Genomic DNA, 27,325 nt, shown 5'->3' with positions numbered 1-27,325 from the left:
GGGGCCGAAAGAGAGGGGGACAGAGGATCCAAAGCGGGCTCTGGGCTGATAGCAGCGAGCCCCATGTGGGGCTCAAACTCACGAACCGTGAGAACGTGACCTGAGCTGAAGTCGGACGCTCAACCGACTGAACCACCCAGGCGTCCCCATGTGCTTTGAATGCTCTTGAATCTTTGGAAGTTGCTTTTCAAAAGGGTCATACCAATGCCCACTCCTTGTGCGTGAGCATGAATGAGCAAGAGCCAGACACCCAACTGACTGAGCCACCCAGGTGCCCCAATTTTATTTATTTTTAAATCTTGAAATCTTACCAGGTAAAGCACGGTATTCTGTTTTGTCTTTTTGGGTTACCAGGGATGCCATTTGTTCAGTGTTACCTTTCCTCTTTCGGAGTTGTCTGTTCATATCCATTTATCTTTTGGGGACCCTAATGTTTTACTTCGAGACCTGTGTAGTCACTTCACATATAAAGCATTAGCCTTTTCTGGGGCGCCTGGGTGGCTCAGTTGGTTAAATGTCTGAGTCCTGATTCTGCCTCAGGTCATGATCTCACGGTCGTGGGATCGAGCCCTGAGTCGGGCTCCGCACAGAGCGTGGAGCCTGCTTGGGATTCTCTCTCTCTCTCCCTCTCTCTCTCTCTGCCCCTCCCTTGCTCATGCTCTCTCTCAAAAATAAATAAACAAACTTAAAAAAAGATATCAACCCCTTCTCATATCTGCCATATGGATTTTTTTTTTTTTTTTTTTTTAGTCTGTTGGCTCTTTCATTTAAAAACGACTGGTTGGGCAACGTGGATGGAACTGGAGAGCGTTATGCTAAGTGAAATAAGTTATACAGAGAAAGACGGATACCATATGTTTTCATTCTTATGTAGATCCTGAGAAACTTACCAGAAGACCATGGCGGAGGGGGAAAAAAAAAAAAAAGAGGTTAGAGAGGGAGGGAGCCAAAACATAAGAGACTCTTAAAAACTGAGAACAAACTGAGGGTTGATGGGGGGTGGGAGGGAGGGGGGGGTGGGTGATGGGTATCGAGGAGGGCACCTGTTGGGAAGAGCACTGGGTGTTGTATGGAAACCAATTTGACAGTAAGTTTCATATTTAAAAATCAATAGAAATAAAAACGGCTGGTTGGGAAATGCACATCGAAACGACAGCAAGGCGCCACCTCACACACGTTAGGATGGCTACTGACAAAAACACCGGAAAATAACAAGTGTCGGTGAGGATGCGGAGAAATTGGAATCCCTGTGCGCTGTTGGCAGGAATGTGAAGCGGTGTAGCTGCTATGGAAACAGGCTGGCGTTTCCTCCAAAAATTAAGGTGGTAAATTTTGCATTATGTGTATTATTCTGGTGTCTGTTATGTGTCTTTTGCTACATAAAAAAAAAAAAAAAAACTAGGGAAGGAGAAAATATAACAGATATTCAGTAAAAAAACTTAATTCTACTCTGTAAAGTCTGTGTGCTGGGCATGGAGATTATAAAATCAATAAGATGTCCAGGTGCCCACGGACCACGAGGATCGAAATAGAAACCAACACTCACAACACAGTTTCATCTGTGCTTTGATAGAACATGGAGGAGCCGGGGGGGCCGGGGAACATTCAGGGGCAACAGCCAATCCACACTGGGTAAGGTGAAGGGTGGGGGCGAGGTGAGGGAAAATTCCCTGCCGGCTGGATCTAGGACGGGTGAGAAGTGAGCTTGGCAAAGAGAAGCGGTTTGTGCGTAATTTCAGTTACTTGTTTATGACACACACATGCGTTTAACGCTTCTGTGGGCAAGGTCGGTGACCTTTCTCTGTGATTTCGTCCCGTGCTTTCTTTATACTCACAAAGATCTCTTCCCTCGAGAGGTCTGGTTGTTCTTTCTTCCCGATTTTCTATGGTTCAGTTTACTTTTACGTGTAACTCTTGAGCCTGCCTGGAAATTACTTCAGTAATGGGCAGGGGGTGGGGGGATGGAGGACCCCAGTGGGAGGGTAGAGAGACAGAAAGGGGATGTTGAGTGGCTGCAGGGAATACTGTCTTCATTCTGCTGTCCTCTTTCCTGACATGGTGGCTCAGGCTCCCACAGTGAGGACCGTCTCTCTTCCCTCTGGTTGTTTGAGGTGATAGGTAGGGTGGGTATGTAGCCGAAGCCCTGGGTGATTGGAGGTGATAATCCACAGGTTGGCCCTGAAGTACAAAGGATGTAGGGAAGACGGCTGGAGGACTTCTGATGTAGGGATTGAACAGGATGGGCTGGAAGTGAATGTGGCATCTCTCTCTCTGCCCATCCCTGCTACTCAAGCTATCACTCCATCTCAGCTCCCACTTTTCCCCCCTCCCTATAAATACAGTTGACCCCTGGGACATGTGGGTGGCTCAGTTGCTTCCGGGTCTGACTCTTGGTTTCAGCTCAGGTCACGATCTCATGGTTTGTGAGTTGGAGCCCCGAGTCGGGATCTGCGCTGACAACGTGAAGCCTGCTGGGGATTCTCTCCCTCCCTCTCTCTCTCTGCTCATCCCCCACTTGCACTGTCTCTGTCTCTCTCAAAATAAACTTAAAAAAATGTTTTAAAAAGTCACTTAAAAAAAATACAGTTGACTCTGGAACGACGCGGGTGTTAGGGATGTCAACCCCCTGCACAGTCAAAAATCTATGTATGATTTTTGACTCCCCCAAAACTTTACTAATAGCCCACTGTTGACCGGAAGCCTTATGGATAACATAAACAGTCGATTACACATATTTTGTGTGTTATAATTACACTATATTGTGTTCTTACAATAAAGTAAGCTGGAGAAAAGAAAATGTTATTGGGACGCCAGAGTGGCTCAGTTGGTTAAACGTCTGAGACCTGATTCTGCCTCAGGATATGATCTCACTGTTCATGGGATCGAGCCCCTCAAGAGGCTCTGCACGGACAGCGCAGAGCCTGCTTGGGATTCTCTCTCTCCTCTCTCTGCCCTTCCCTCACTCATTCTCTCTCTCCCTCTCCCTCTCTCTCTCTCTCTTTCAAAATAAAGCAACTTTAAAAAATGAAAACAATTATTAAAAAAAGAAAATCATAAAGAAGAGATATAAATACATAAAGAAGAAAAATTATTAAAAAAAGAAAATCATAAAGAAGAAATGTAAAATACATTTACGATGCTGTACTGTATTTATTGAAAAGGCCCGCAAGTAAGTGGATCGTATAGTTCAAACCCATGTCGTTCAAGAGTCAAGAGTAGTTTTATTTATCTGCTTGTTCCCTTGTTTTGGGCTTTGTTCTGGCTGGACCATAAGTTCCTAGAAGGCACGCATCTTGTCTGCCTTGTTCCCTGTCGTGTTCCCGGTGCCTGGGGCAGGGACTGGCACAGAATAGGTGCTCCTGGAATGTGGGGTGAATGAATAAGAGGAAAGAATGATCTCTCTGTGCTGCCCCCCGCGGGTGTGGGTGTGCAGAAAACCAGGAGGAGCTGCCATTCTGAGCTGTCTGCTCCAATGCCTCTGGGCAGATTGCTGGATGAGGGACTGAGGATCTGGACCCCCCCCCCCGCCCCGCCCCCAGTCTGGGGCAGACCCCTTGTGGTCTGGTTTTAGGGCCTGCATTCCATGGGGGGGGGGCAGGGAGGCTGAAGGCCGGAAGGAGCCTCCCACCCCCAGATGCCCTCTGTAGCTGAAGCTGGGACTAGGTCGGAGATGGGGCAGAGGCTGAGCCGCTGTCTGGGTCCAAAGGGACAGGGCTGGGGGAGGCAGGGCTGAATCACGGAGGCGGCTGTTCCTGATGAAGTTTCGTGTCTCAGGGGCTCAGAGACATTCATTACAGCCAGGAGGAGAAGTAATTAAGCCACAGAGCAGCAGGGGTTGCAGGGAGGGAGGCCTGATTTCCTGGGGTGGCTCCTGGTGTAATTAATAAGGGTGGAGGCGGGGAGAGCTCTGCACGGTCTGGGCATATTGGTAATAGAGACGTGGCTTCAGAACCACAGTCACCTACATCTGTGCTGACCCCCACAGGCGTGGACACAGAGGCTCGAGGAATGGGCGGGCGTCTGGCTCCATGAGGACGGCCTGAGACAGAGGAAAGAGCTTGGGCCTGGGGCCACACTGGCCTGAGCTTCTGCCCTGGTATCCGTTTACCTGCTGTGGGACCTGGGGCAAGTTGCTTAACCTCTCTGAGCTTCAGTTTCCTTATCAGTAACAGGGAGCTGACAACGTAGACCTTATGGGACGGCTTAGCAGTGTGCCTAGCTTGCAGCAGACACGCGGAGCTGGGATTCGAAAGCCAGTTTGTGGTGGCTGGGCACGACAGTGCATCCACCTGCGAGCGGGGCACCAGATGGAGGGGCAGGGGCGCGCAGGCTCCCTTGACAGTGGCACACGGTTCCGAGTGCTGGGGCAGGCGTAACAGCCGTGGGTCGGGTTCATGGCCACCTCCTCTGTGTTTCTGCTCCATTTTCTGTGCTCCTTACAATGACCTTGCAAGGGTATTATTCTTATTCCCATTTACAGGTGAGAAAACTGAGGCTCAGAGAGGCAAAATCAGTGGGCTATAGAATTGAGATTCCACTTTAGGCCCGTCTGGGGCCACAGTCCTCAAATGACTCTTCCCTTTGGACTGCAAGAAACCCAGGGAGAACCACGGGAGCAATGGGGGCACCTAGCCTCCTCCTCAGACACCCCAAATGCCATCCCTCTGGGACAGACACTTGGGCATATGTCTTCAGGAGAAAAAGACCTGGGCGCTCACCTCCCTTTATGGGCCAAGGGCCCACCGTGTTGCCCAATCCTGGCCAATCTTGAGTCTCTGCTCCTCCCAGGCACTGAGCCTGGCGCAGGCACTTTCCTTGCTGAGACCACAGCCCTTCTGGGCTCTGGTCCTTCCTCCGGTCTCATTCCTGGCTAGAGGCTGCAGGGGGGAGGGGGAGGGTGCCGGGCTTTGGGACTAGGGTAGGAAGGTGTCAGTGGAAGACATTAAGTTATAGTCCTGGGGCCGACAAGATGGAGGGAGAGGGGACAGGGAGCTGGGGGACAGGACGAATTCCCGCCATGCAGAAGGCAGGCAGGAAAGAAGGGGATGGCAGCAGGTGGGGTTCAGGTGAGACACCTGTGGGCCAGGGTAGAAGTCCCTGCGGAGGGGGGGGGCGGGGAGGTGACCAGCCTGGGGCAGCTTTCAGGAAGTCTGGGGCCCTGGGAGGAGGAAGTGGGGTCTCCTCCCCCAGAGCAAACTTCAAAAGTACGGTTCCCTGGCCCGGGCTAGGGTGCCGAGAAAACAAAGAGAACAATGTTTGATGGATTATACATTTTTTGTGTTCTTATTTCTTTTGTTTTTAATTTTCTCAGTTACAACTTTTCTGATTATAAAAGTAATACCCATTGCAAACTATAAAAATTCCGTAAAAATATGAAGAAAAAATCACCTGTAGTTCCATCCCAAGAGACAACTATCCTTGACATTTTTATGTATAGAATATCTCTGAGAGATTTCCTTCCATGTATAGGCATATATATACATACACATACATATATATATACACACACACCCACATATATGTATATATACATATATGTATATATACACGTATATGTGTGTGTATATGTATATATACACATATGTGTATATATGTATATACACGCGTATATGTGTACGTGTATATGTGTATACACATATATGCGTATATATACACATATATGTGTATACACATATACGTGTACACATATACGTGTATATATACACATATGTATATATGTATATATATGTATGTGTGTGTATATATATACATATATATATGTATATATATATGAGAAAGAGAGAGAGGGGGACTTGGAGCCTTTTTGTATGTACTATTTTTTTTTATTTTAAAAAAAATTGATTTAAATAATCTCTACACACAGCATGGGGCTGGAACTCACAACCCCCAAGATCAAGAGTCGGATGCTCTTCTGACTGAGCCAGCCACGCACCCCTATACAATTTTTTAAGGTTTTTATTTTGAGAGAGAGACACAGAGAGAGAGAGTGTGTGTATGTGTAAGTGGGGTAGAGGGAGAGAAGGAGACAGGAAGAGAATCCCAAGCAGTCTCCATGTTCAGCTTGGAGCCGGCCAGGGGCTCGATCCCATGACCCTGGGATCATGACCTGAACCAAAAGCAAGAGTCGGATGTTCAACTGCCTGAGCCACCCAGGTGCCGCTACAATTTTTTTTTGTACTCAGCTTTCTTCACCTGTAAGCATATGTCCTAAATATTTCCATGTCGTTCAACAGTTTTCAAAACTGTGATTTTTAACGGCTCCATTAACATAGTACGTCTTTCATATGTGTCATAGTTTACCCATTGTTGGACATTTGGGAATTTTGTGTTTCCCTTTTTGTGTGTGTTTTGTTAATTACCACTGTGCTGAGTATCCTTGTACTTAACCTCTGGATATATCTACTGTTACCTTCACAGAAATGGAAACCTGGATAAAAGGTAGACACCCATTACCCTAAGCCAGCGTTCTGAAAATTCTCCTGCAGGTCTCATCTCCAGTGTTTGCAGAGGGGCTGGTCATAGCCTGGGCAGCACTGGGTATTATCATTGAAAAAAAATCTTTGCCCCCAATTTTTTAATAGGAAAAAAAGTATCTCTTTCTTTTAATATGTATTCCTTTGATTAATAGTGAAATAGGATCAATATTTTTCACATTTTTTGGTGACTTGATTATTGCCCTTGCTCACTTTTTTTGAAGTTTATTTATTTATTTTGAGAGAGAGAGAAAGCGTGCAAGCACCTGAGCAGAGGATGGGCAGAGAGAGAGAGAGAGAGAGAGAGAGAGAGAGAATCCCAAGCAGGCTCTGCACTGTCAGCCCAGAGCCCGATGCGGGTCTCCATCCCTCAGACCATCAGATCATAACCTGAACGGAAACCCAGAGTCAGACACTCAACTGACTGAGCCACCCAAGGTGCCCCACCTTTGCTCGCTTTTTAAAACGGGGGTCTCGGTCATTTTGTTATTGATTTGTAGGTACTCTTCATATATTCCAGATCTTAATTAATGCTTCTTTAGTTTTATATGTTGTAAATACATTCTCTTAATTTCAAAGCCTGCCTTTTCACTTCGTTTTTTTATTAGATTGAAAAGTGTTCCATATTAACGTAGTCCCACGTACACAGTTTTTAAAATATTTATTTTATTTGTTTTGTGTTTAGGAGGGCTTTTTCCTTTTTCATTATGAAAGTCATATAAGCACTTTCGTACAAGTTTGGAAGAGTAACAAACTCATGCCCAGAACCACCGCCTCATGCAACCAGACTGGATTTAATTAAGAGCAAAATCGAGATTTAACGATCTGGCCAGGTCGCCGGTCTAGACTTAGGCGATCAATTTCAGTGACCTCAGCGCCCTGACTGTGTGCCTGACATCCAGATGCCAGCTGCCTCCCCCGATGTGCCTCGTCGTCTTCCTCCATGAATTCGGTTAACCGCGGAGGCTGGACTAACTCGCTGGTCTCTTAGGAGGAGGAGGCCAGGGTAGGCTCTGGGTTCAGACGGTGCCAGGTTCAAATCCATATGCTAAGGTTTCGAACCTAAGTAAGTTTCCACCTCTGCAAAATGGGAATAATAACAGTACCTACTTCCCTGAATTGTTGGGAAAATGAAATCAGATGCTTGTAATGCTTCTCAGGCAGCCCTGCAGCCCAGTTAAGCCTCGATCAAATTACATACCTCCTCCTACTACTGTAATTCCTGACGAGTCTCCTGCTCCCACCCATTGGGAATCCAGGTCGAGACATGGGTCCCTGGCTGTGTCGTCGCTGCCACAAGGGGAAGGTGGCTCAGGGCAGACAGGGCTGGTAGCCAAGGCCCTGGGAGAGGAGAGACGAGGGCTGATGGGTGGGAGCAGGGCAGCAGCGACGCAGGGCGCTGGGGAGGCTCCAGCCTCCCCGGGTTGGGGCCCTCCTGTGACCCCATCATCTTTCCGGATCCGCGGGCCGATCGGAGGCGGCGGGGTACCGGGAATTGGGGGGGGGGGGGGGGGGGGCCCCTCTGCCCCCTCCGGTCCTTATCAGCGCTGGCCGGATGAGCGCGGCGGGGCGAGGGGTTCCGGCACGGCGCGCTGATGTTGTTGCGGGAGATAATGTGTTTGCGGGAGATAAGCGCTGCGCGGCAGCTTTCCGGCTCTGTACACAGACGCCACTTAGCTGTGCAAACACCTGCAGCTCGCCTCGGGCTGGCAGCCGGCGCAGGACCCCCGGGGAGGGTGGGGCGTGCGTGCGACCGTCGAGGAGGTCAGCCAGCGGCCGGCAGGGTGTGGGGTGAGGGGTGGGAAGGGTGTGGAGTGGGTGGACCGGCACGCGGGTGTCCCTCTGCAGCGTCTAGGTCCCCGAGGGCTAGAACTGGGTGCGTGCTTGCATGGGAGGGTGGGCAGTGGGTGCAGATGGGCATCTGAAGGACTCTTCCCCTGATGTATGAACACCCCCCACCCCTCGCGGAGTAACAACCCTCACACCCAGCAGTGTCGCCTCCAGCCAGGCCCCTGGGATTAATCCACCCCTCGCTATCAGGTCTCACCTTCGTCTCCTTGGGGGCCAGGCACCCAGACCCGTGGGGTCCCAAAAGCCAGTCCTGGCAGGGCTGGGTCTGTGCTACACTGATCAGCCTCCAGAGCTGGGGGCAAGTTGGGGAGGGGCCTCCCTGGGAGAGCCCCTGGAAGGTGACCACGCCCTCTCTCTGCCTCCTTCATCCAGGGCTGTAGCTCTGCCCCTAAACCCTCCTTGGCTCCCTGTTTTCCACTCCCAGCTGCTTTCAGGACCTCAGCACGATGCTGGAAGCCACACTCGGTGCCACCACCATTCTTCTCCTTCTTAGTTCACCCTGTGCCCAAGGTTGTCCGAGGGACAAACCATCTTATCTAGGACAAAATGAGCAGCTGCCCCCAGACCAGGGAAGCCTACTGAACAGACTGGTCCTAGGTGTTGAGCCCAGACGCCCAGTTGAGCACAGAATCTAGCTTGGCCCAGCCTCAGGCATACGACTTACTGACATCTCATTAGCTTGAAAGACTGTCCACGTGTCTCTGCCACATGCCCAAATCTGTTTTGTTCCCTTAGTACTCCTGCTTTGGCCAGAACCTTGGCTAAACCTTCTGTTTTTGCCCGACTCCTGCCTGAGAGCAAAGCCACCAAGTACTAGCATACAGGTTGTGCACTGCGCAAGAGCATCGGATCTCGGGGCACCGTTCACACTGTAGACATAGAGTAGTCTATACGAGCATGTGGTGATCTCCTTATCAAGTCCTTGATCAGGCCCAGCTGGTTAAGATTGGGTGACGTCAGGGAAGGCAAGTCACTTTACCTCTTTGTGTCCCATATCTTTGTCTATGAAATGGAGACTCATTCATGTCTTTGTCCAACACACATTTACTGAGGCTCTTCCCAGCCTGGCACTGGGCTGGACGCCACGATGGAGAGAAGTAAATCAAGGGCACTGTAGGCGAGGTGCCCACAATCCAGGCGTCAGATGGGCAAACACCTCTGCCCTTTCAATGCAGGGTGTTGAGGGCTATGCTTTTGGGGGGGGGGACCCAGCCACAGAGCAGGAGTGGGGGTGACCTGGGGGGGGGGGGGGGGGCTTTAAATATTGATGGGAGCCGTGGTTGCTCTTCCCCAGAAAGATGTCCCTTCATACGAAGTTTGGGCCGGTCTGTGGTGCCTGTGGCTGGGACAGGTAGGCCTAGAACGGGCTTCAGGCCAGGGTCCTCCCGGCTGGGGACAGCAGCCCCTGCGTCTCATAAGGTGCAAGGGGGTGTCAAGGAGAGGCCCCCGGAACCCTAGTTTCCGTGCAGCTGGCCTGGGCCTCGGTCTCCCCGAGAGGCGCCAGGAGAGCGGATGGTGAGTTGTTTTCTGTTTTCCCCTGACTCTGCTGTCTCCTCCCCGCTCCCCTCATGGATGACACAGACTGAGTCACACTAATGGCTTTCCACGGAGCCCTCAGAACTAATGAAGCTGCTAACAAGTGATTGAGCAAATGAGTCGACAGCACTTTACCAGTCCACCGAGGGCCACGGAGCAGGCCACGGGCTGCACAGGGGACGTGGAATGGAGTAGGGGTGAAGCCTGTCACTGGGCTGGGCGAGGGAGGTAAGGGGGAGACAGGGAGATGCCAGAGGTTCTGGGTGAGGGAGGAGAGGACAGTGTGTGGAAAGGGAATTGGCGAGAGCTCTGTAGAGGGAGGGGGAGACGCAGGGGGCAGAGATGTAGAGAGGGAGTGGAGGGGGTATTGGGTGTCAGGGGCTGGGGTGAGGGTCCCCCTCTCTGCTGGGCACTGGGGGAGGGGTGCAGAGATAGGAAGCCCAGGCCTTGGCCTTGAGACCACAGTTTGGATGGGGAGGGAGACAGGTGTATCCAATTTTTTTATGTATCAAAAGAAGCCTGTGACACGGGCTTTGTTATTGCCTTTTTGCAGCGAGGTTCAGAGAGGTCAAGCAACTTTCCCAAAGTCACCCAGCTGAGATGCAAGCGAGATTCAAACCCAGACCGGTCTGACCCCAGAATCCGTGCCTTTTCCACCACCCTTGGTGTGCAAGTGTGTGGAGGGGAAGACATGATCAGAAACCACTAAGAACAGATTACTCTGGGTTGATCTGATTTGCCTCATTAATGGAATTACTTGGACGGAGGTGGGGGAGGTGCTATAGACTCCTTGTGTCTGGACTTCAGCAAGGCGCTTGGCCAAAATCTCTCCTGACATCCCGTGGACACGAGGGTGATGTATGGGTGAAATGGCCCAATGGCTGAAAGACTTGCTAATTAGATGTGGGGCCGTTTCTAAAGACAGTTGATGGCACAGCAGAGGCTGTCGGTGGGAGAGAGGGACTTTGAACCATGGGACTCTGTCCTTGGTCCTGTTCTCCCTCACAGTTGTTGTTTTTTTGTTTTTTTTCCTTTTCCCCTCCCTTGTATTTATTTTTCACTATCCAGGCAATATATGTCTATTGTAGAAAATTACAAACTATGGATAAGCAAAAAGAAAGAAAAAGCATCCTGGATCTCACTAAGAACATTCCCTGAACAGTCTTTTCAACTTGCCGTAACTTTGAAATTTTTTTGTTTTATTTTTGTTTTTTGTTCTTTAAAAAAAAAAATTTTTTTTTAATGTTTATTTATCCCCGAGACAATGCGAGAGACAGAGTGCAAGCAGGGGAGGGGCAGACGGAGGGAGACATAGAATTCGAAGCGGGCTCCAGGCTCCGAGCTGTCAGCCCAGGGCCCGACGCGGGGCCCGAACTCACAAACCGTGAGATCATGACCTGAGCCAAAGTCGGACGCCCAACCCGACTGAGCCACTCAAGCGCCCCACTTTGAAGTTTTTTGGTAATGAAATGTTGAGGATAAAAAAAAAAAATCCTAATAAGGGGCCCCCAGCTGGCTCAGTCGGACGAACATGTGACTTTGGATCTCGGGGTTGTGCATTCAAGCCCCACATTGGGTGCAGAGCTTTCTGAAAAATAAAATCTTAAAAAAAAAAAAATCCCTCCACAAAACATAACTCTCTGTTCACATTTAGGGTGTATCCTGCCAATCTCTTTATTGCAAATAATAGCCATAAAGCGTAGCATTTTATCGGGCATTTACAACGAGCTGGCAACGGTGCCGAACATCTTACAGACACCATATTAAATCATCATAACACTTTATGGCTAGTTTTACGATCTACTTTTCACAGATGACAAAGCCGAGGCTCAGAGATGAGGCAGCTTGGCCACGGAGGCTAGGAGCGGAAGGAGCACAGTCTGAACCAGGATTTGCCTGGCTCTGGAGCTGAACTCTAGCTTCTAGAAGACCCCACACTCTCTAAATGCACCTGGACCCTCTCCCCACAGTCTGTGCTTTCTCACTTCACCTCCTCCTGGGAGCTGTTTGCACCTGATGATCATAAATCTTCATGCCGCTTGTTTTCTGCTTGCACAAAATCATCTGGGGACACCACCTAGGGGGTGACCTCACGAAGGCACAGACCCCAGTGAAGCGGGATAATCTCCTGGTCTTTAAGTCGCCCCCAGCCGGCATTTCTCCTGTGTTCCTTATACGGGCAGGTGCCTCGGCTTCGAAAAGACAGGAATTTATTTGAATGCTTTTTGAAAGCTTACTATTTACCACGCACTGTGTTGAGCTCTTTAGAGATAGTAACTTTAAGAAAGTGGTTAAAAAATTAACGTACGGTAAAATTGACTTAAAAAAATTTTTTTAAACATTTATTTATTTTTGAGAGACAGCTAGAGACAGAGCATGAGCGGGGAAGGGGCAGAGAGAGAGGGAGGCACAGAATCCGAAGCAGGCTCCAGGCTCCGAGCTGTCAGCACAGAGCCTGATGCGGGGCTTGAACTCATGAACCAGGAGATCATGACCTGAGCCGAGATTGAGTTGGACGCTTAACCGACTGAGCCACCCAGGCACCCCTTAAAAATTTTTTTTGATGTTTATTTATTTTTGGGAGAGAGAGAGAAAGTGAGCAGGGGAGGGCAGAGAGAGAGACAGAGACAGAGACAGAGACAGAGACAGAGAATCCGAAGCAGGCTCCAGGCTCCAAGCTGTCAGCACAGAGCCTGACGCAGGGCTCGAACTCATGAACCATGAAATTATGACCTGACCCGAAATCGGAGGCTTAACTGATTGATCCACCCAGGAGCCCCTGATCTGTTCTTTATCACCATAGTTTTGAGAATGTCCTATAACTGGAATTACACGGTATGTGACCTTTTGAGACAGCCTGTGCACTCAGCCTAATGCCATTGGCATTAATCGAATTTATCCTGCATCTCAAGAATTCATTCCTCTTAATTGCTAAGTAGTAAATATCCCAATATACGAATGTAACGTGACTTGTTCATTCAGTCACCCGTTGAAGGACATCCGGATTGTTTCCAGCTTAGGGCAACTATGAATAGAGCTGCTGTAAACATTCGTGTACAGGTTTCTGTGTGGACACATGTATTCTCTAGGATAAATGCCTTGCAGTGGGATTTCTGGGTCATACAGGGTCTGAACGTTCTAAAGTTTAACTTTAGGAGAAAATGCCCATGTCTTTAGACATCTGTCTGAAGAGTTTCCTTCAGCAACTCTTTGAGCGTAGATATGCCGGCCGCAAATTCTCTTAGCTCTTTTTTTCACTGAAAATTTCTTTTTTATAAAGATTTTATTTTATTTTATAATTAAATTTTTTTTAACGTTTATTCTTGAGAGAGAGAGAGAGAGACAGAGTGCAAGCGGGGGTGGGGGGGGCAGAGAGAGAGGGAGACACAGAATCCGAAGCAGGCTCCAGGCTCCGAGCTGTCAGCACAGAGCCCGACGTGGGGCTTGAACCCACGGACTGCGAGATCTTGACCTGAGCCGAAGTCGGAAGCTCAACCGACTGAGCCACCCAGGTGCCCCTTAAAGATTTTATTTTTAAGTAACCTCCGCACCCAACGTGGGGCTCGAACTCACAACCCCAAGATCAAGAGTTGCAGGCTCTGCTGACGGAGCCAGCCAGGCGCCCCTCGCTGAGGTTTTCCTAACCTCACTTTCATTATGGAAGATATTTTCACTGGATATGGAATTCTGGGTTGACAGCTTCTCTCAGCACTGGAAGAATGTTATTCCACTTCCTTCTGGTCTCACAGTTTCTGGTGAAACATATGAGGTCGTTTGCATAGTTGTTTCCTGATGAACAACTTTTTTTCCTTGGCTGCTTCCAAGAGTTTTTTGGCTTTGGCTGTCAGGGGTATGAGTATGCTCTTAATTTGTCCTGTTTGGGTTTGCTGAGGTTCTTGGATCTGTAAATTTAGGTCTTTTGCCAAATCTGGGAAGTGAAGTTTTCAGCCATTATCTCTTCAAACTTTTTTTTTTTTTTTTTTGGTAGCACAATTTCTCCCTGCCTTCTAGAAGAACCGTAGGTTTACTGCTCAGGGCCCGACCCATGGAGTACAGCTGAGGGGGTGAGCTCAGCTCGTGAACAACTTGGCCAGGTTGCTCGGCCCTGTGTGTGATTTCTTTCGTGCTTCTCACTTCCCAGGACTTCCCTTCTTCGTTCTCCGGGGAGAAAATGGGGTGGGGGGGGGCTTGAGTCACCCTGACTGCTGCACACTTCCTGGGACTGTGCCCGGGGTTCAGGCTCACCCCTAGCCCCTTGGGACCGTAGCTCTTTGATCAGAGGGAGAAGTTTTCCTCCCTCAGAGGTTAAGGTGTCAGGGGGCTCACTGTCACTACTGCCACTGCCATGGAACTGTCGCGAGGGGTGGGGGTGGGGGCTGGGGCAGGAGAGAGGCAGAGGAGAAAACCAGGGGCTGCACTACTCTGAGTGTTAGACCCCCCCTTTCGCCCCTCGAGGCAGAACCAAAGCGTTTCTGCGGGCGATCTCTCTCGTCACCGCAGTGCACGTTCTGGATTCCCGGCTGTCTTGTGTCCAGGCTTCCTCAGTTTGGCTTAACTGACTGAGCCACCCAGGCGTCCCCGGGAAATTCAAGATTAAGACACTGGTAGGTGCAGGGTCTGATGAGAACCCCCTCCTGGTTCATGAAGACTGTTCTTGTTATGTTACTCATATGGCGGAAGGGCTTAGGGACCTCTCTGGTGTCTCCTTCATGAGTCCTCATAACCTAATCCCCCACAAAAGGCCCCACCTCCTAAGAGCATCACCTTGGGGATTAGGATTTCAACATACGAATATTTGCTTCTCTTTTTTAAAAAATGTCATTTATTTATTTTTAAGTTTCTTTATTTCTGAGAACGAGAGAGAGAGAGAGATACAGCATGCGAGCAGGGGAGGGGCGGAGAGAGAGGGAGACACCGAATCCGAAGCAGGCTCCAGGCTCCGAGCTGTCAGCACAGAGCCCGCCGCGGTGCTCGAACTCACGGGCCGCGAGATCATGACCTCGCCCAGGCGCCCGTACCCATAGGAATCTTGAAGAGTCACAGACATTCAGCCCGTTGCAAGTAGGCAGACGATAAACATGATAAATAAGCTATTCTATAGTGTGATAGAAAGTGGTAAGTGCTGTGGAAAACAATCGGGCAGGTGAGGAGGATGGGGGGCTGCGGGGAGGGTTGGGTGTATATTTATTGGCACAGAAGGAGGTCTGCGACGTATTGTTGAACGACAAACGTAGGCCAAAACCCAGTATATCCGGCATGTCGCCCTTTATACCGACGGATAAAATGTGTTCTACAAGCATTAAGGTGGGGGGGGGGGCATCCCCTCAGCTGTGATTTCAACTGGCTTCTTCGTATTCCAGGGGAATATCACAGAATAAAGTTAAACCCTTTATGAAGAAGTCCTCTGTGGCTCCCCCCCCCCCCCCCCCCAACCCAGTTCCGAGACCTGCTGCTCATTCTTCGATTTGCACGGCTCTGTCTCCAGACTTCCGAAGAGTCATTCAAGCCATTTGTGGTTTCCGGGGCCGCTGCCTGAAGCGATGGGGATCCCTGGAGATTTGGGGGTTAAGTCAGGGGCCAGCTACCGATTTGACCTCTCTGAGCTTCAACTCCATCTTCCCCCCGAATGGGGCTAATTATGTCTGCAGTGGAGACTGAGCTCATGTATGGCAGCACTTGAGAAATGTTGATTCATTATTTATTTATTTGTTTTCAATGTTTATTTATTTATTTGAGAGACAGAGAGAGAGCAGGTTGGGGGCGGGCAGAGAGAGAGAGAGAGAGAGAATCCGAAGCAGGCTCCAGGCTCCAAGCTGTCAGCTCAGAGCCCGATGCAGGGCTCGAACCCGTGAACCACGGGATCATGACCTGCGCCGAAGTCGGACGCTTAACCGACTGAGCCCCCCGGGGGCCCCTGAATCATTATTTTTGCTCTCTAGGTGACAAGGAGTTTTAGATGACTGGGAGACAACCAAATGGATACGTCTGGGACAGAGGGTCATATGGGTCAGGCACTCAGCACAGGAGCAGGTGACAAAGATTTGGGGATTCTTAGCACAGGGGGCTGTGGCATAATAAGAAATATATATTTGGTCTTCGTCCCGAGCTCCTGAGACAGAGCTCCTAAGTCTCTTGGCATTTCCCGGGTGAAAGGAGTATCTTTTGTTTTAATGAGGTGCCTCTTGGTGAGTGGGCCTCTAGATAGCTTCGGGTGGGGGCCGGTCGACAGAGACACCAAGCCTTGCCGGGAAGCCTGGAACTTCCGGCCCCACCCCCATCCCCAAAGAGGGCAGTGGCTCCTGCACTCAGGACCCTTTCACACCTTCCCCTACGTCCCTCTTTGTCTGGCTGCTCATTTGTATCCTTTAGAACATCCTTTATAATAAACCAGGAAATGTCAATCAAGTGGGTTCCTGAGTTCTTTGAGATGTTCTAGCAAATTGTCAAACCTGAGGAGGGGGCCGTGAGGGTCCCAGATTTATAATCAGAAGTCCAGGAGGCTCAGGGCGCCTGAGTGGCTCAGGTCATGATCTCACAGTTCGTGAGTTCGAACCCCGCGTCGGGCTCTGGACTGAGCGCTCAGACTGGAGCCCGCTTCAGATTCTATGTCTCCCTCCATCTGCCCCTCCGCTGCTTGCACTCTGTCGCTCGCATTGTCTCAGAAATAAATAAACATTACCAAAAAAAAAAAAAAATGCAGTCCAGGAGGCTCAGGACTTTCGGTGGCGTCTGAAGTAGGGGGCAGTTCTGTGAGACTGGACCCGTCAGCTGTGGGAGCCCTGCCAACCTGACGCCCTGCCAACCTGACGTAGTTCGCATCAGAATTGAGTCAACTTGTCCAGCACCCACCTGGTGTCAGGAGAATCAGAGCATTGGCTGTGGAGGTTGGAGAACACCACAGAGGGGGGTTAAAACCGGGGGGTGAGGGGGAAAGATGATATCCTCATGGTGAGGACCTCATATCCTGGCCTCCTTCCTGGTGAAGAATGACCACGTGACCAAATTCTGGCCACTGGCGTAGGAGCCGAAGTAACATGTGCAGCTTCCTCGCTTAATTAATTATGAGAGAGAGAGAGAGCAGGGGTAGAAGGGCAGAGGGAGAGAGAGAATCCCAAGAAGGTTCCATGCTGTCTGTGTGGAACCCCATGCTAGGCTCGATCCCATGACCCTGGGATCATGACCTGAGCTGAATTCAAGAGTCGGCCCCTCAACCAACTGAGCCACCCAGGTGCCCCCACCATTGTCTTTTTAAAAGGAAAATCCTCGGGGCGCCTGGGTGGCTCAGTCGGTTGGGCGTCCGACTTCAGCTCAGGTTACGATCTCGCGGTCCATGAGTTTGAGCCCCGCGTCGGGCTCTGGGCTGATGGCTCAGAGCCTGGAGCCTGCTTCCGATTCTGTGTCTCCCTCTCTCTCTGCCCCTCCCCCGTTCATGCTGTGTCTCTCTCTGTCTCAAAGATAAATAAAAACGTAAAAAAATAAAAATAAAAATTAAAATTAAAATTAAAATTAAAATTAAAAAAAAAAGGAAAATCCTCGCTCTCTACTTCCTCTTCTCATTCCCATGAGCTGGAGTGTGGATGGTGGGGGGGGATGCAGGGAATGAGCATTCTCCCAGCATACAGATGAATGCAACAATCTTGGGGTAACAAGACAAACGGTGCCTGGGCTCCTTGTGGGTCAGAGCCAGGACCAGAGCCCTACCTCTGGACCATCCACCAGCTCAGACCCTTTTATGAGAGGGAAATAAACCTCCATGGTATTTAAGCTCCCATTATTTCGTCTCTGTTAAGACAGCCGCACCAATATTTTAACTTAATATTCCCACTCGTTCACTGATAGAACAGCCATTTCCTGGGTGGCACCACGTGAGACATCCAGAGTCACAGATACAAAGTCTCAAACGGGCTGGGTTAGAATTGCTTCTTCCCCGAATCACGAATCACGTCACTTTCAGGACCCGAGTTTCTGTACCAGCAGCACGGGCCTCCTGTGACTGTAGGTCCCCGAGACGTTCCGGACTCAGGCCGGGGGCTCATCCCCAGGAACAGGAGCATTTATGCGGTGGGAGGGGGGGGTGTGCACAGGCCTTCTGGGCAGGGGCCGGAGCCTAATTCAACATTTCAGCAATTCTCCGTTCAGCCTTTTCAAAGCCCCCAACTTAGTTTTCAAGGAAGTGACTCTTTCAAGTGAGCATCACATTTCATTAGTTTGTGTAATATTTAATTGAATCACACGGTAATAGGATTATGTGATTATAGGATTACAGTGACAAGGATACCTGGCTGAAAGAGGCTCGAGATCCAGCTGAGTCTTGGTAAACAAACAACTCAACCCCGGGGTGGGGGCAACTGAAGTACCTGCTTTTTGAGACCACGGGGTCGGCACACTGTGGTCCTGCGGGTCTGTGTCGGTTACGTCCTGAGTACAAATGGTCTCACGATGGATGCTTTTACATTTTAGACGGTTGAAAAAAACAATCGAAGAATAGTTCATGACGTGAAAAGGACGTGAAATTCAATCTTTAATATCCACAAATAAAGTGTCATTGGAGCACAGCCACGCCCGCTCGTTTCTTTTGCATAGTTTTATGGCTGCTTTTGTGCTACAGTAGCCAAGTTGAACCGCTGAACAGAGACTAAAATATTTACTGTTTGATCCTTTACAGAGAGACTTTGCTGATACCTGTTCCAGAGAGAAGCCTGGATCTTGGGAATCCACCATGCCACAGGCATCTGTCGCTGCGTTTTATAGAAGGACCAACAAGTCTGGGTAAGGGAAGGTCTCCTAGGAGCACTCCTGTCGTAAGAAGTGAAAATCCTTTCTTTCTTGCCATTACTACCTCCCCAACCCACCCCCTAGATATAACCAGAATCCAAAGTGTGACAGCTTCACGCCTTGACTCTGGCCAAGAGCCAGAGTGTTTTTACGCAACAGGACATTTACACTCGTGACAAAATGAACAAGCTTGCATTTCGATAAGCACCATCATGGTAGCCAATATTTTCCTGGGCTACGGCTAGTAATCAAGGTGACACGGAGAGTTTCACATGGACTAATAAATGAGGAGCCTTAAAAATCAGAGAGCAGACAGGTCCACTGCCTAGCTACTGTTGGCACCCATTGATTTTCTGCTGTCTCCTCCAGGGGACTTTCTTGGCTAGATGAAAGGTTGTCAGCACTGTCCGGACATAACGGCAGGTTATGGGGAATGTACACCTATGGGGAGTGTATGTGTGTGTGTGTGTGTGCACATCCGTGACACCATCGAGTCTTAGCTGGATTATTGCAGCAGGTTCTTGACTGGCTTCCCTGTTTTCTCTCCTCCTCCCCCCCCCCCCCCCTCCCCCCCCCCCCTTCTTTTCCTTCTTCTTCTTCTTTAAAATGTTTTAATTTTTTTTTTTTTTTTTTGAGAGACAGAGTGCGAGTGGGGGAGGGACAGAGAGAGAGGGAGACACAGAATCCAAAGCAGGCTCCAGGCTCTGAGCTGTCAGCACAGAGCCTGACGTGGGCTTGAACTCCCAATCCGTGAGATCATGACCTAAGCTGAAGTTATTTATTTTGAGAGAGAGAGCAAGCAGAGGAGGGACAGAGAGAGAGAGGGGAAGAGAGAATTCCAAGCAGGTTCTGCACTGTCAGCGCAGAGCCCAATGTGGGGCTCAAATTCACGAACCTCGAGATCATGACCTGAGCCCAAACCAAGACTCAGACGCTTAACCAACTGAGCCACCCAGGAGCCCCAGGGCCTTCCTGCTTCTGACCTTGCCCTCCTTCAGTCTATTCTCAACACAGCAGCGACTCTTGGTCTCAGGGTGGAGTGTGCGACTCTTGGTCTCAGGGTTGTGGGTCGGAGCCCTACATTGGGTGCAGAGATTACTTAAAAGGTAAAATAACTGGGCTGATGGCTCAGAGCCTGGAGCCTGTTTCTGATTCTGTGTCTCCCTCTCTCTTTGACCCTCCCCCGTTCACGCTCTGTCTCTCTCTGTCCCAAAAATAAATAAAAAACGTTGAAAAAAATAAAAATAAAAAAAAAAGGTAAAATAAAATCTTAAAAAAAAAAAAAAAAAAAAAAAGCACCTAAGTCGCACCATGTCACTCCTTGGACTGAAGCTCTCATGTCATTCTGAGCAAAAGCCAGAGTCCTCATAGCAGGCAACAAGGCCCTACATAATCCAGTCCCCTCCTGCGTCCCTGATCTCTCCTTCTAACAGCCCCACTGCTCACTGCCCTCCAGCCACATGGGCCTCCTTGCCCTCCTCAAACTGCCAAGAACACTCCTACCTCAGGGCCTTTGCACTTGCTCTTTCCCCCACCTGGAACATTCTTCCCAAGGTAGAAAGAAGGTAGGCATTCCTTCAAATGCCATCTTATAGGTGAGGCCTTCCCTAACCCCCCAACATAAAGTAAGCCCTGTACACCCCAGGACTCTTTATCCCCCTTACCCTGACTTTTTCCTATAACACCTCTCATAATCAGACATGCTCCACGCTTTCTTGTTTATTTACTGATTTTGTATTTCCCGCCTCTAGAATGTAAGTTCCATTAGGGCAAGGATTTTGCCTTTTGGTTCACTGCTCTGTCCTCTGTGCTCGTCATGGTGCCTGCCACTGAGGAGGGGCTTAATAAGGGCTTGTTGAATGAGGATTGACTCTCTCTTACTGCATGGCAACTTGCTGTCCCTAGGACCTTGGGCCTGAGGTCTTGCTGAGGGTGGAAGGCAGTGGTCTAGCACTGCCCAGTACGTGGTATATCACAGAGAGCCTTTGTGTGGGGGAAAGTGGGGGACAGTGGGTGCGTGGTGCGATGGGGTACAGAATGCTAAGCCTCTGGGGATGCATGGCACGGGTCATCTTATCTTGATGAGTGACCCTTGAGCCCACTGGGTAAGGGGACTGCTCAGCTGGGGTCCAAGTTCCTGGCCTCCCTGATCCCTGGAGTGGCCTTGCTAGGTATTCTGGGAACGGGGATCAAGGCAACCCCAGTGATTCTGCCCCCGCCACCCTTTGAGGACAGGTTGGAGGCAGATGCTGGCCGCAAGTCTACAATAACCATTATTTTGTAGTTTCTCCTTTTATGAATATCAGTCCCCCCACCTCCCAGACATGTCTAATAGCAACTGAGTCATGGGTCAATGATGGTGGCGGGTGTGTGGGTGGGGGGTAACTGAGCCTATTGATCGAGGGCTGAGACATCCTCCCCACTAATGAACAAGTTAATAAACTCTTCAATGAGGACGTGGTGATTAATGAACCAATCGGCTTGCCCTGTAATTGGGAAGTGGAATCAGAGGGCGGGGCGAGACGGAGGGAGGTTTTTGTGTGGTGTGGGAGGCTGGCTCCCGGTCCGCCCTGAGGGACCTTCTCAGGTCCCTCTCTCTTTCACTCTAAACGTAAAGAGGGAAGTGACTTCTTTAGGGGTGGTACCCTGAATCCGGGCCTTCCCCGGTGCCTTCTGGCTCCTGTTTCTCCTCCGCTCCCACCTATTCTCAGACTCCATATTCCTGAAGGCATGAGAAGGTTCCAGGAAGGCCACCAGTTCCCTTTGGGCATTTCACAATCCCTATCATCTCTCTCTGCCTGGGATCAGTACACTAGAAACCCCCTGTCACCACCCCAGCTGGTGCCGCTGTGTCCCCAACCCCCATACTCTCAGATATCCTTGTCCCCTTTAGCCCGTAGGGTCTTGTCCAGGCTCTGACCCCTGGGTTACAGCTGCCGTAACCAGCCCCCCTGGCTGTCCTTTCCATCCCAAGGGTGAGCACCTGCCTCTTTCTTTCCATGGCCATCTGGAAGAGTGTTCTTTTATTTTTGCTGTCCGCTCCCCCAACTGGACCCAGGCTTATCCCTCTGTTTTCCTCCCTGTCCCTGTGTCCTGGGAACTCTCCAGACTGGGGCTCTACGTGGATCGTGGAGTGCCTCCTCCCTTGGTTTGGGGCTCCCCAGTGATACTGCTGCTCCCCTCCCCTCGGACTGGGGATCCCCAAGGGTATGGCTATGACTCTCCTCTGAGACTGGGGTTCCTGGAGAACAGGGCCAAGACCTGCCCTTGGGGTGAATGATTTTTCTCCTCCCTCTGAGTATAGGGTCTATGCCCCCTTCCGCCTCCACACTCAGCGTGCTGCCCTGGCCTTTCTTAGGGTGTGCGGGGGCCCATGGGGCCTGACTAGTTGATAAGGAGCCATTTCCGGAGAGTGCAGGTGACTGAACCTGTAAAAAGATGATTGAGGGAGACTTAGACTCTCCACCTTGAGAGAGCTCTAAAAATAACACCCACGGCCATCTGTCCTAGAGGGCGGAGGGGCTGGCCCACAACCAAGATGGCCCCTCCTGCCCTCAGGGGCCGATGGGACAGAGGGAAGTACTGGGGGCTCTGGCCAGATGGGGGAGGGGAGACCTGGAAAGGGCTTTATGGAGAGACTCCCCAACAACCCCCTTTTTCCAATGGCGGCAGGTAGGTCCGATGCGGCTGGCCTCTCCAAAAGGGGAGCAGGCCCCCAAATTAGCCTCCCCTCCCCTTCCCCCATGCCCACCTTCTGAGCCCTGTGGTTGATTATTCCAGGTAGTGAGCCTTTCCACCCCTCGGCCGAGAGGGCCCTGCCCCAGCCCTTTCCTCTTGTTTGCATCCCGGGTTCCCTCCTCTCTCAGAGCTTCAGTTTCCTCATCTGTAAAAGGGGGATAAACTCAGCTCATTGTGTCGTCGCGCTGAAATCCCGTTCTGCCCAGTGCACAGTAGGTGCCTGATAAACAGTGGGCCCTTCCTCTTTCTTTCAAAGGCCCTGGGTGAGGATCTTGGCCTCAGACCCGGGTGGAGACGGCAACGGGCTGGGGAGAGTGGCACGTGCATGGGCATCACTCAACCTGAGAAGACAGCAGAGCCTGGATGACAGCTGGATGGGGCAGGGGTGAACTGCTTTGGAGGGATCTCTGTGCCAGGCCTGCTCGGGCTGGGGGCGGGGGGTCTGTGTGTGTCAGGCTGGATGTGCAGGTGGCAGACTCAGCTGCTTCTGCGGGGGGGGGGGGGGGACTGGCCTCTGTCTCTTCTCAGCTCTTCCCAACTCTTTCACGGAGAAGGGACATAGTGGGGTGTCCAGAGAGGCCTCTCCTCCAGGATCATAAAGGTCAAGAGTCATGGTCATGGCTCCTACCCCACCTCCAGTAGAAAGAGGCTTTCCCCACAGATCCTGCCACTCCTCAGCCCCTCTCCAAGGTATTGCTGAGCGAGGTTGCCTTTTCCACGGAATGGTCACAGGTCCCACTGGCTGGAGGTCAAGGGTCCGGTCTGTGTCCCTAATTCCCACCCATGGGCAGGCTAGGAAGATATAATCTCATCCCTGGCCTTAGGGGCTGCCCCAGGAGTCTAGATACAAACGCTTCACCTCCTCAGGAGGCTACACCTGCTGTTGGGTGGGCTGTGGGGTGAAGATGGGGCTCAGGCTCTGTCCAGAGTCTGAGTTTGAGCCTGGCGGCTGCCCCCTCATCTCCTACAAGGTGGAGACATCAGCACTGTCTGGGTGGAAGCTCAGCGGTCTGGCAGGGGTGGAGGCAAGGAGGAGGAAGGGCCCTCCCCACGCCTCGAGCTCCCCCCCCCCTCCTCGGACTCCCCCTCCCTTCCCAGGCCGGGGATATAAGCCCCGCAGGGAAAGCGCTGAGCAGAGGAGGAGGCCACAGCCCGACCTGCAGCAGTCCAGCCCTGGGACTCCTCTCGCCTTCCACCTGCTCATCTCCCCTTCTAGAACTGTCGCCGTGAGTGGCCCGGGACCAGGAATGGTCTGTTGCCGGGGAACCCGGGCTATTTTGTGGGGAAACTGAGGCTGGGATGGTGGAAACTGGGGCTGAGTGGCCAGCATAGCTCTTTATCTCTAGCACGGGCGGGGGTTGGGGAGGCCGGCAGGGCTTATGCCTCTCTGACAGGGAAACTGAGGCACAGATGGGGCAGTGCCGCAGAACACACGGCGAGCCAGCAGCTGAGCCTCGGTCCGTTGGCGGTCCTGCGCAGGCCGGGAAACGTGGGCCCCGACGGCAGGCCGCCTCCCACCGTCGGGTGTCGAGGCGGGGGATGGCCCACGACCCACTGCCCCCTCTCCAGATGGTGACCGTGCGCCGGCCGTGGCCCGCCGTGGCCACAGTGCTGCTGGCCCTGCTCGCCTGCCTGGGGGCGCTGGTCCACGCCTACCCCGCCAAACCCGAGGCTCCCGGCGAAGACGCGTCGCCGGAGGAGCTGAGCCGCTACTACGCGTCGCTGCGCCACTACCTCAACCTGGTCACTCGGCAGCGGTGAGCGCGTGCGCCGGCCTCGGAGCCGGGTCCCTGGGGCTCCCGCCCCCGCCTCCGCCTCCCCCTCCGCCCGGGGGCGTGCCCGCGCCTGACCCCGCCCCCTCCGACCCCCGCCCCCAGGTACGGGAAACGAGACAGCCCGGAAGTGGTCCTCTCGAAACTGCTCTTCCCCGACGGCGAGGACCGCCAGGTCAAGTCACGGTAAAAGCCCCCCTCCTCCCCCCCCCCCCCCCGCCCCGGCCACCCGTCTTGTCCCCTAGTGCTCGGTCTGGGATGTGCGGCCCCACGGAGCCCCCACCCTGGCCCCACCACCTGGCGTTCTCACGCCTGGATCCGAGGCCGGCTCTGGGCGATTCCTTTCCTTTCCGTCCTACAGGCCAGAAGGCGCGTACATGTGGTGACGACCCCAAGGCCTCCTGGGAGAAACGCCGACTGCACCGACCTCGTTTGCATGTGTGCTCCCGACCCCGGAACCTGGGTTCCTCTCGCTGCCTACTGTGCCTGGGAGGGGGTGGGGGTGCTGGATGGGGTCTTCATCCCATTTCTCCGTGCCCCCGGCCCCTGGGCTGGAGGGCTGTGTGTGGTCTTTCCCCGGTCCCCAAATAAAGAGCAAATTTCACTGAAACGGAATGTGTGCGTATTTCCTTTCCCTTCTCCTTCGTGGAGGTGGCATCCGGGGTGGGGGGGGGGGGGAGGGTGGAAGGATCGGAGAAGACTGGGCGCCCCAGACAAAAGACTTCCCAGGACAGGGCTGGGAGCTCCCCTGGGCTCTGAGCTAAGAGAAGACACTGTGGCCCAAGCAAGGGGCCTCGGTGGCACTCTCCTGTTGGGTTGGAAGTGGGGCAGGATGAAAGTTCCTGACAAGGGGCAGGGAGGAGCCGGAAGGAGAGCTGGGACAGGATGGGGGGCTGGGGTGGAAGGGAGCCGGCGAGGCAGCCTAGGAGAGTGGCTGGGAGCAGAGATGGGATCCAAGATGGGACTGTGGAGGAAGTCATGGGGCAGGGGGCGGGGTTGAGGTGGGTGTATGTGTGCTAGGGGGAGGGGTCATTTCTCACATCTCCCATTCCCTGGGCACGAGGGGCAGTGGGAGTGTGGAGGGTGCCCTTCCCTTAGCAGTGCCCTCCCCCACGTTGCTGAATTCCCACTCCATGGCTAAGTCACTAACTGTGCTTTCCTAGTGACAAGGCTATGGGGACACCCTCCAGTGCTGCCCCCCACCCCGCCCTTCTCTAGACTGGACACTGAAGGCTGAAGGCGCTTGGGACGTCTGAACTGGAGTCTGACCCAAGTCCCTGACCGCTCTGTACAGATGACAGAAGAATCCCAGAGCTTGCCTGCAGGCTGATCTTCCCTGATACCCTTCCTTCCCAGCCCCTTTCGTCCAGGAAGCCTTCCTGATTGTCCCTGATCTGCACACTTCCCTCTGAGGCAGCCCAGCTCTCACGGCCGCTGCTCTGTTCTGTCCATGTTGCTGTGCCCGGTCTCCCTGCTAAGTCCTCGGAACCCCTGAAGGACAGGCCTATGTCTGCCCGCTCAAACACAGCCTCTTCCATCTGTGGGTTCTCACCTGGGCCTCTGGGGCAGCGGGACACGGACAAGCCCAAGGCAGGGAGCTGGGGGTGGGGGTGTGGCGGAGAATTGGATTGAAGCCCAAACCCCAGACCCAGAGAAGGTCAGAAGGTCGGGAAGGCTGCGTGCGTCACTTCGGAGGTAGGGGTCTCGCAGGACTATTTGCACTTAGGTGGCTATGGGAGGAGAGAAGATCCTAGGGGGCCGGGGCTCTGACTCTCTCCTCTTCTGTGCTGCTGCCTCTAGTGGAGCCGGAAGGGTGAAGCGAAGGCAGGCCCGGGGCCTGGCGCACATCGCAAGCGATGCGGACTCAGACGCTCCAAGCCTTTGTCCAGGCCACTCTCCTGCCTGCAGGGAAAGGTCTGGAAATCAGCTTCAGGGTAGTATTCACCTCCTCCCAGAAGCCTCTCCTGATTTCTCGGGGGTAGAGTTAGCGTCTCTGGTTCCGTCTCCCTACTGCCCTGTCACTAGGCGCTAGCCGCTTCCCGTGTCATTTTGTCCCCCTCTTCTCTCTCCCATCCCACTCCCTCCGCACCAGGAGAGGAGGGGTGGGAACACAGAATGGCTGCCATGAGCTTTGGTTCATTCTGTGTTGTCAGAGGAGTGGGACGGCGCGTGCCTGCGTCGGTGTCCATGGTCGCCTGGCTGGCGGCCTGCCTGGGAGAGCTTCAGTCAGTTTGAGGCTGAGGGAAGAGACCCCTGCTGTGAATTATGGGCGACCACAGACCGTTTCAGTTTGACACGTCTGGTTGACCGCCAGTGACGGGGGTGCACCTGTTCCCTTGGAGTATTGAGCCGGTGGATTAACCAGACCCCACCCATGTGGCAGCCGGAGGGGCCTTAGATGTGATATGAATGGTGACAATAATAGCTACCTTCTGAAAGAAGCACTTACGTGCTCTAGCACAGAGCTATTTGTCTTACGCACACCGTATTGCTAGAATATCGATATGGCTTTTTAAATAGAGGGACAATCAGCAGTGGCTTGAACAAGACAGAAATTTCTTTCCTCTTTTTTTAAAAAATTTTTTACTGTTTTATTAATTTTTGAAAGAGAGAGAGAGAGAGAGAGAAAATATGAGCAGGGGCGGGGGGTGGGCAGAGAGAGAGAGAGACACAGAATCCGAAGCAGGCTCCAGGCTCTGAGCTGTTAGCCCAGAGCCCAACGCGGGGCTCGAACTCACGATCCTTGAGATCATGACCTGAGCTGAAGTTGGCCGCTAAATTCCGCCCCCCCCCCCCCCCGGGCGCCCCAGAAGTTTCTTTCTCTTTTATATAAAATTTAAGTGGCATCTGGGGAGTCAGCAGCTCCCTTCCCCGAGGACGTCCCAAAGCCCAGGGTCCTATTTTGTGGCATCCCAATGCCCTCCTCTACATGACTGAAGATGGCCCCTCACCCCCTCTGTGTTCCAGTCAGTGGGAAGGGAGGGAAAGGGAAAGTGCAGGCGTGCTGTCACTATGCTGTGTCACAGTGACCCTCAGACTTAGCAGTCTCAAACACCCTTTCCTTTCACTCATGCTTTTGTGGGCCGGGCTTGGAAAGGGCTCAGCTCGGCACCTGCCACTTGGAATGTTTCACGCAGTGACAGAGGCTGGCTGGGGCTGCGGTCGGTTGAGGGCACCCCT

At 52.2% G+C, this 27,325-nt stretch overlaps 1 protein-coding gene across 1 annotated transcript; it reads left to right on the top strand.

The window, feature by feature from the left end:
* Positions 1-23,909: 23,909 nt before the first annotated feature.
* Positions 23,910-24,750, top strand: PYY (peptide YY). The gene is made up of 3 exons (XM_049638135.1): positions 23,910-24,130; positions 24,251-24,331; positions 24,507-24,750. The coding sequence occupies exons 1-3, from the start codon at positions 23,913-23,915 to the stop codon at positions 24,529-24,531; spliced, it is 324 nt and encodes a 107-aa protein (XP_049494092.1). The 5' UTR covers positions 23,910-23,912; the 3' UTR covers positions 24,532-24,750.
* Positions 24,751-27,325: the final 2,575 nt, after the last annotated feature.

This window comes from Panthera uncia, chromosome E1, assembly GCF_023721935.1.
Source record: "Panthera uncia isolate 11264 chromosome E1, Puncia_PCG_1.0, whole genome shotgun sequence".
Taxonomy (NCBI): Eukaryota; Metazoa; Chordata; class Mammalia; order Carnivora; family Felidae; genus Panthera; species Panthera uncia.
The sequence above is the reverse complement of the archived record's forward strand: the minus strand, read 5'-3'. Positions and strand labels throughout refer to the sequence as shown.

Excerpts from the sequence above, each read along its gene's own strand:
- PYY (XM_049638135.1), top strand. The coding sequence starts at position 23,913 with ATGGCCCACGACCCACTGCCCCCTCTCCAGATGGTGACCGTGCGCCGG. Across the intron at positions 24,131-24,250 it reads AACCTGGTCACTCGGCAGCG|GTACGGGAAACGAGACAGCC; the intron begins GTGAGCGCGTGC and ends CCCCGCCCCCAG. Across the intron at positions 24,332-24,506 it reads GACCGCCAGGTCAAGTCACG|GCCAGAAGGCGCGTACATGT; the intron begins GTAAAAGCCCCC and ends TCCGTCCTACAG.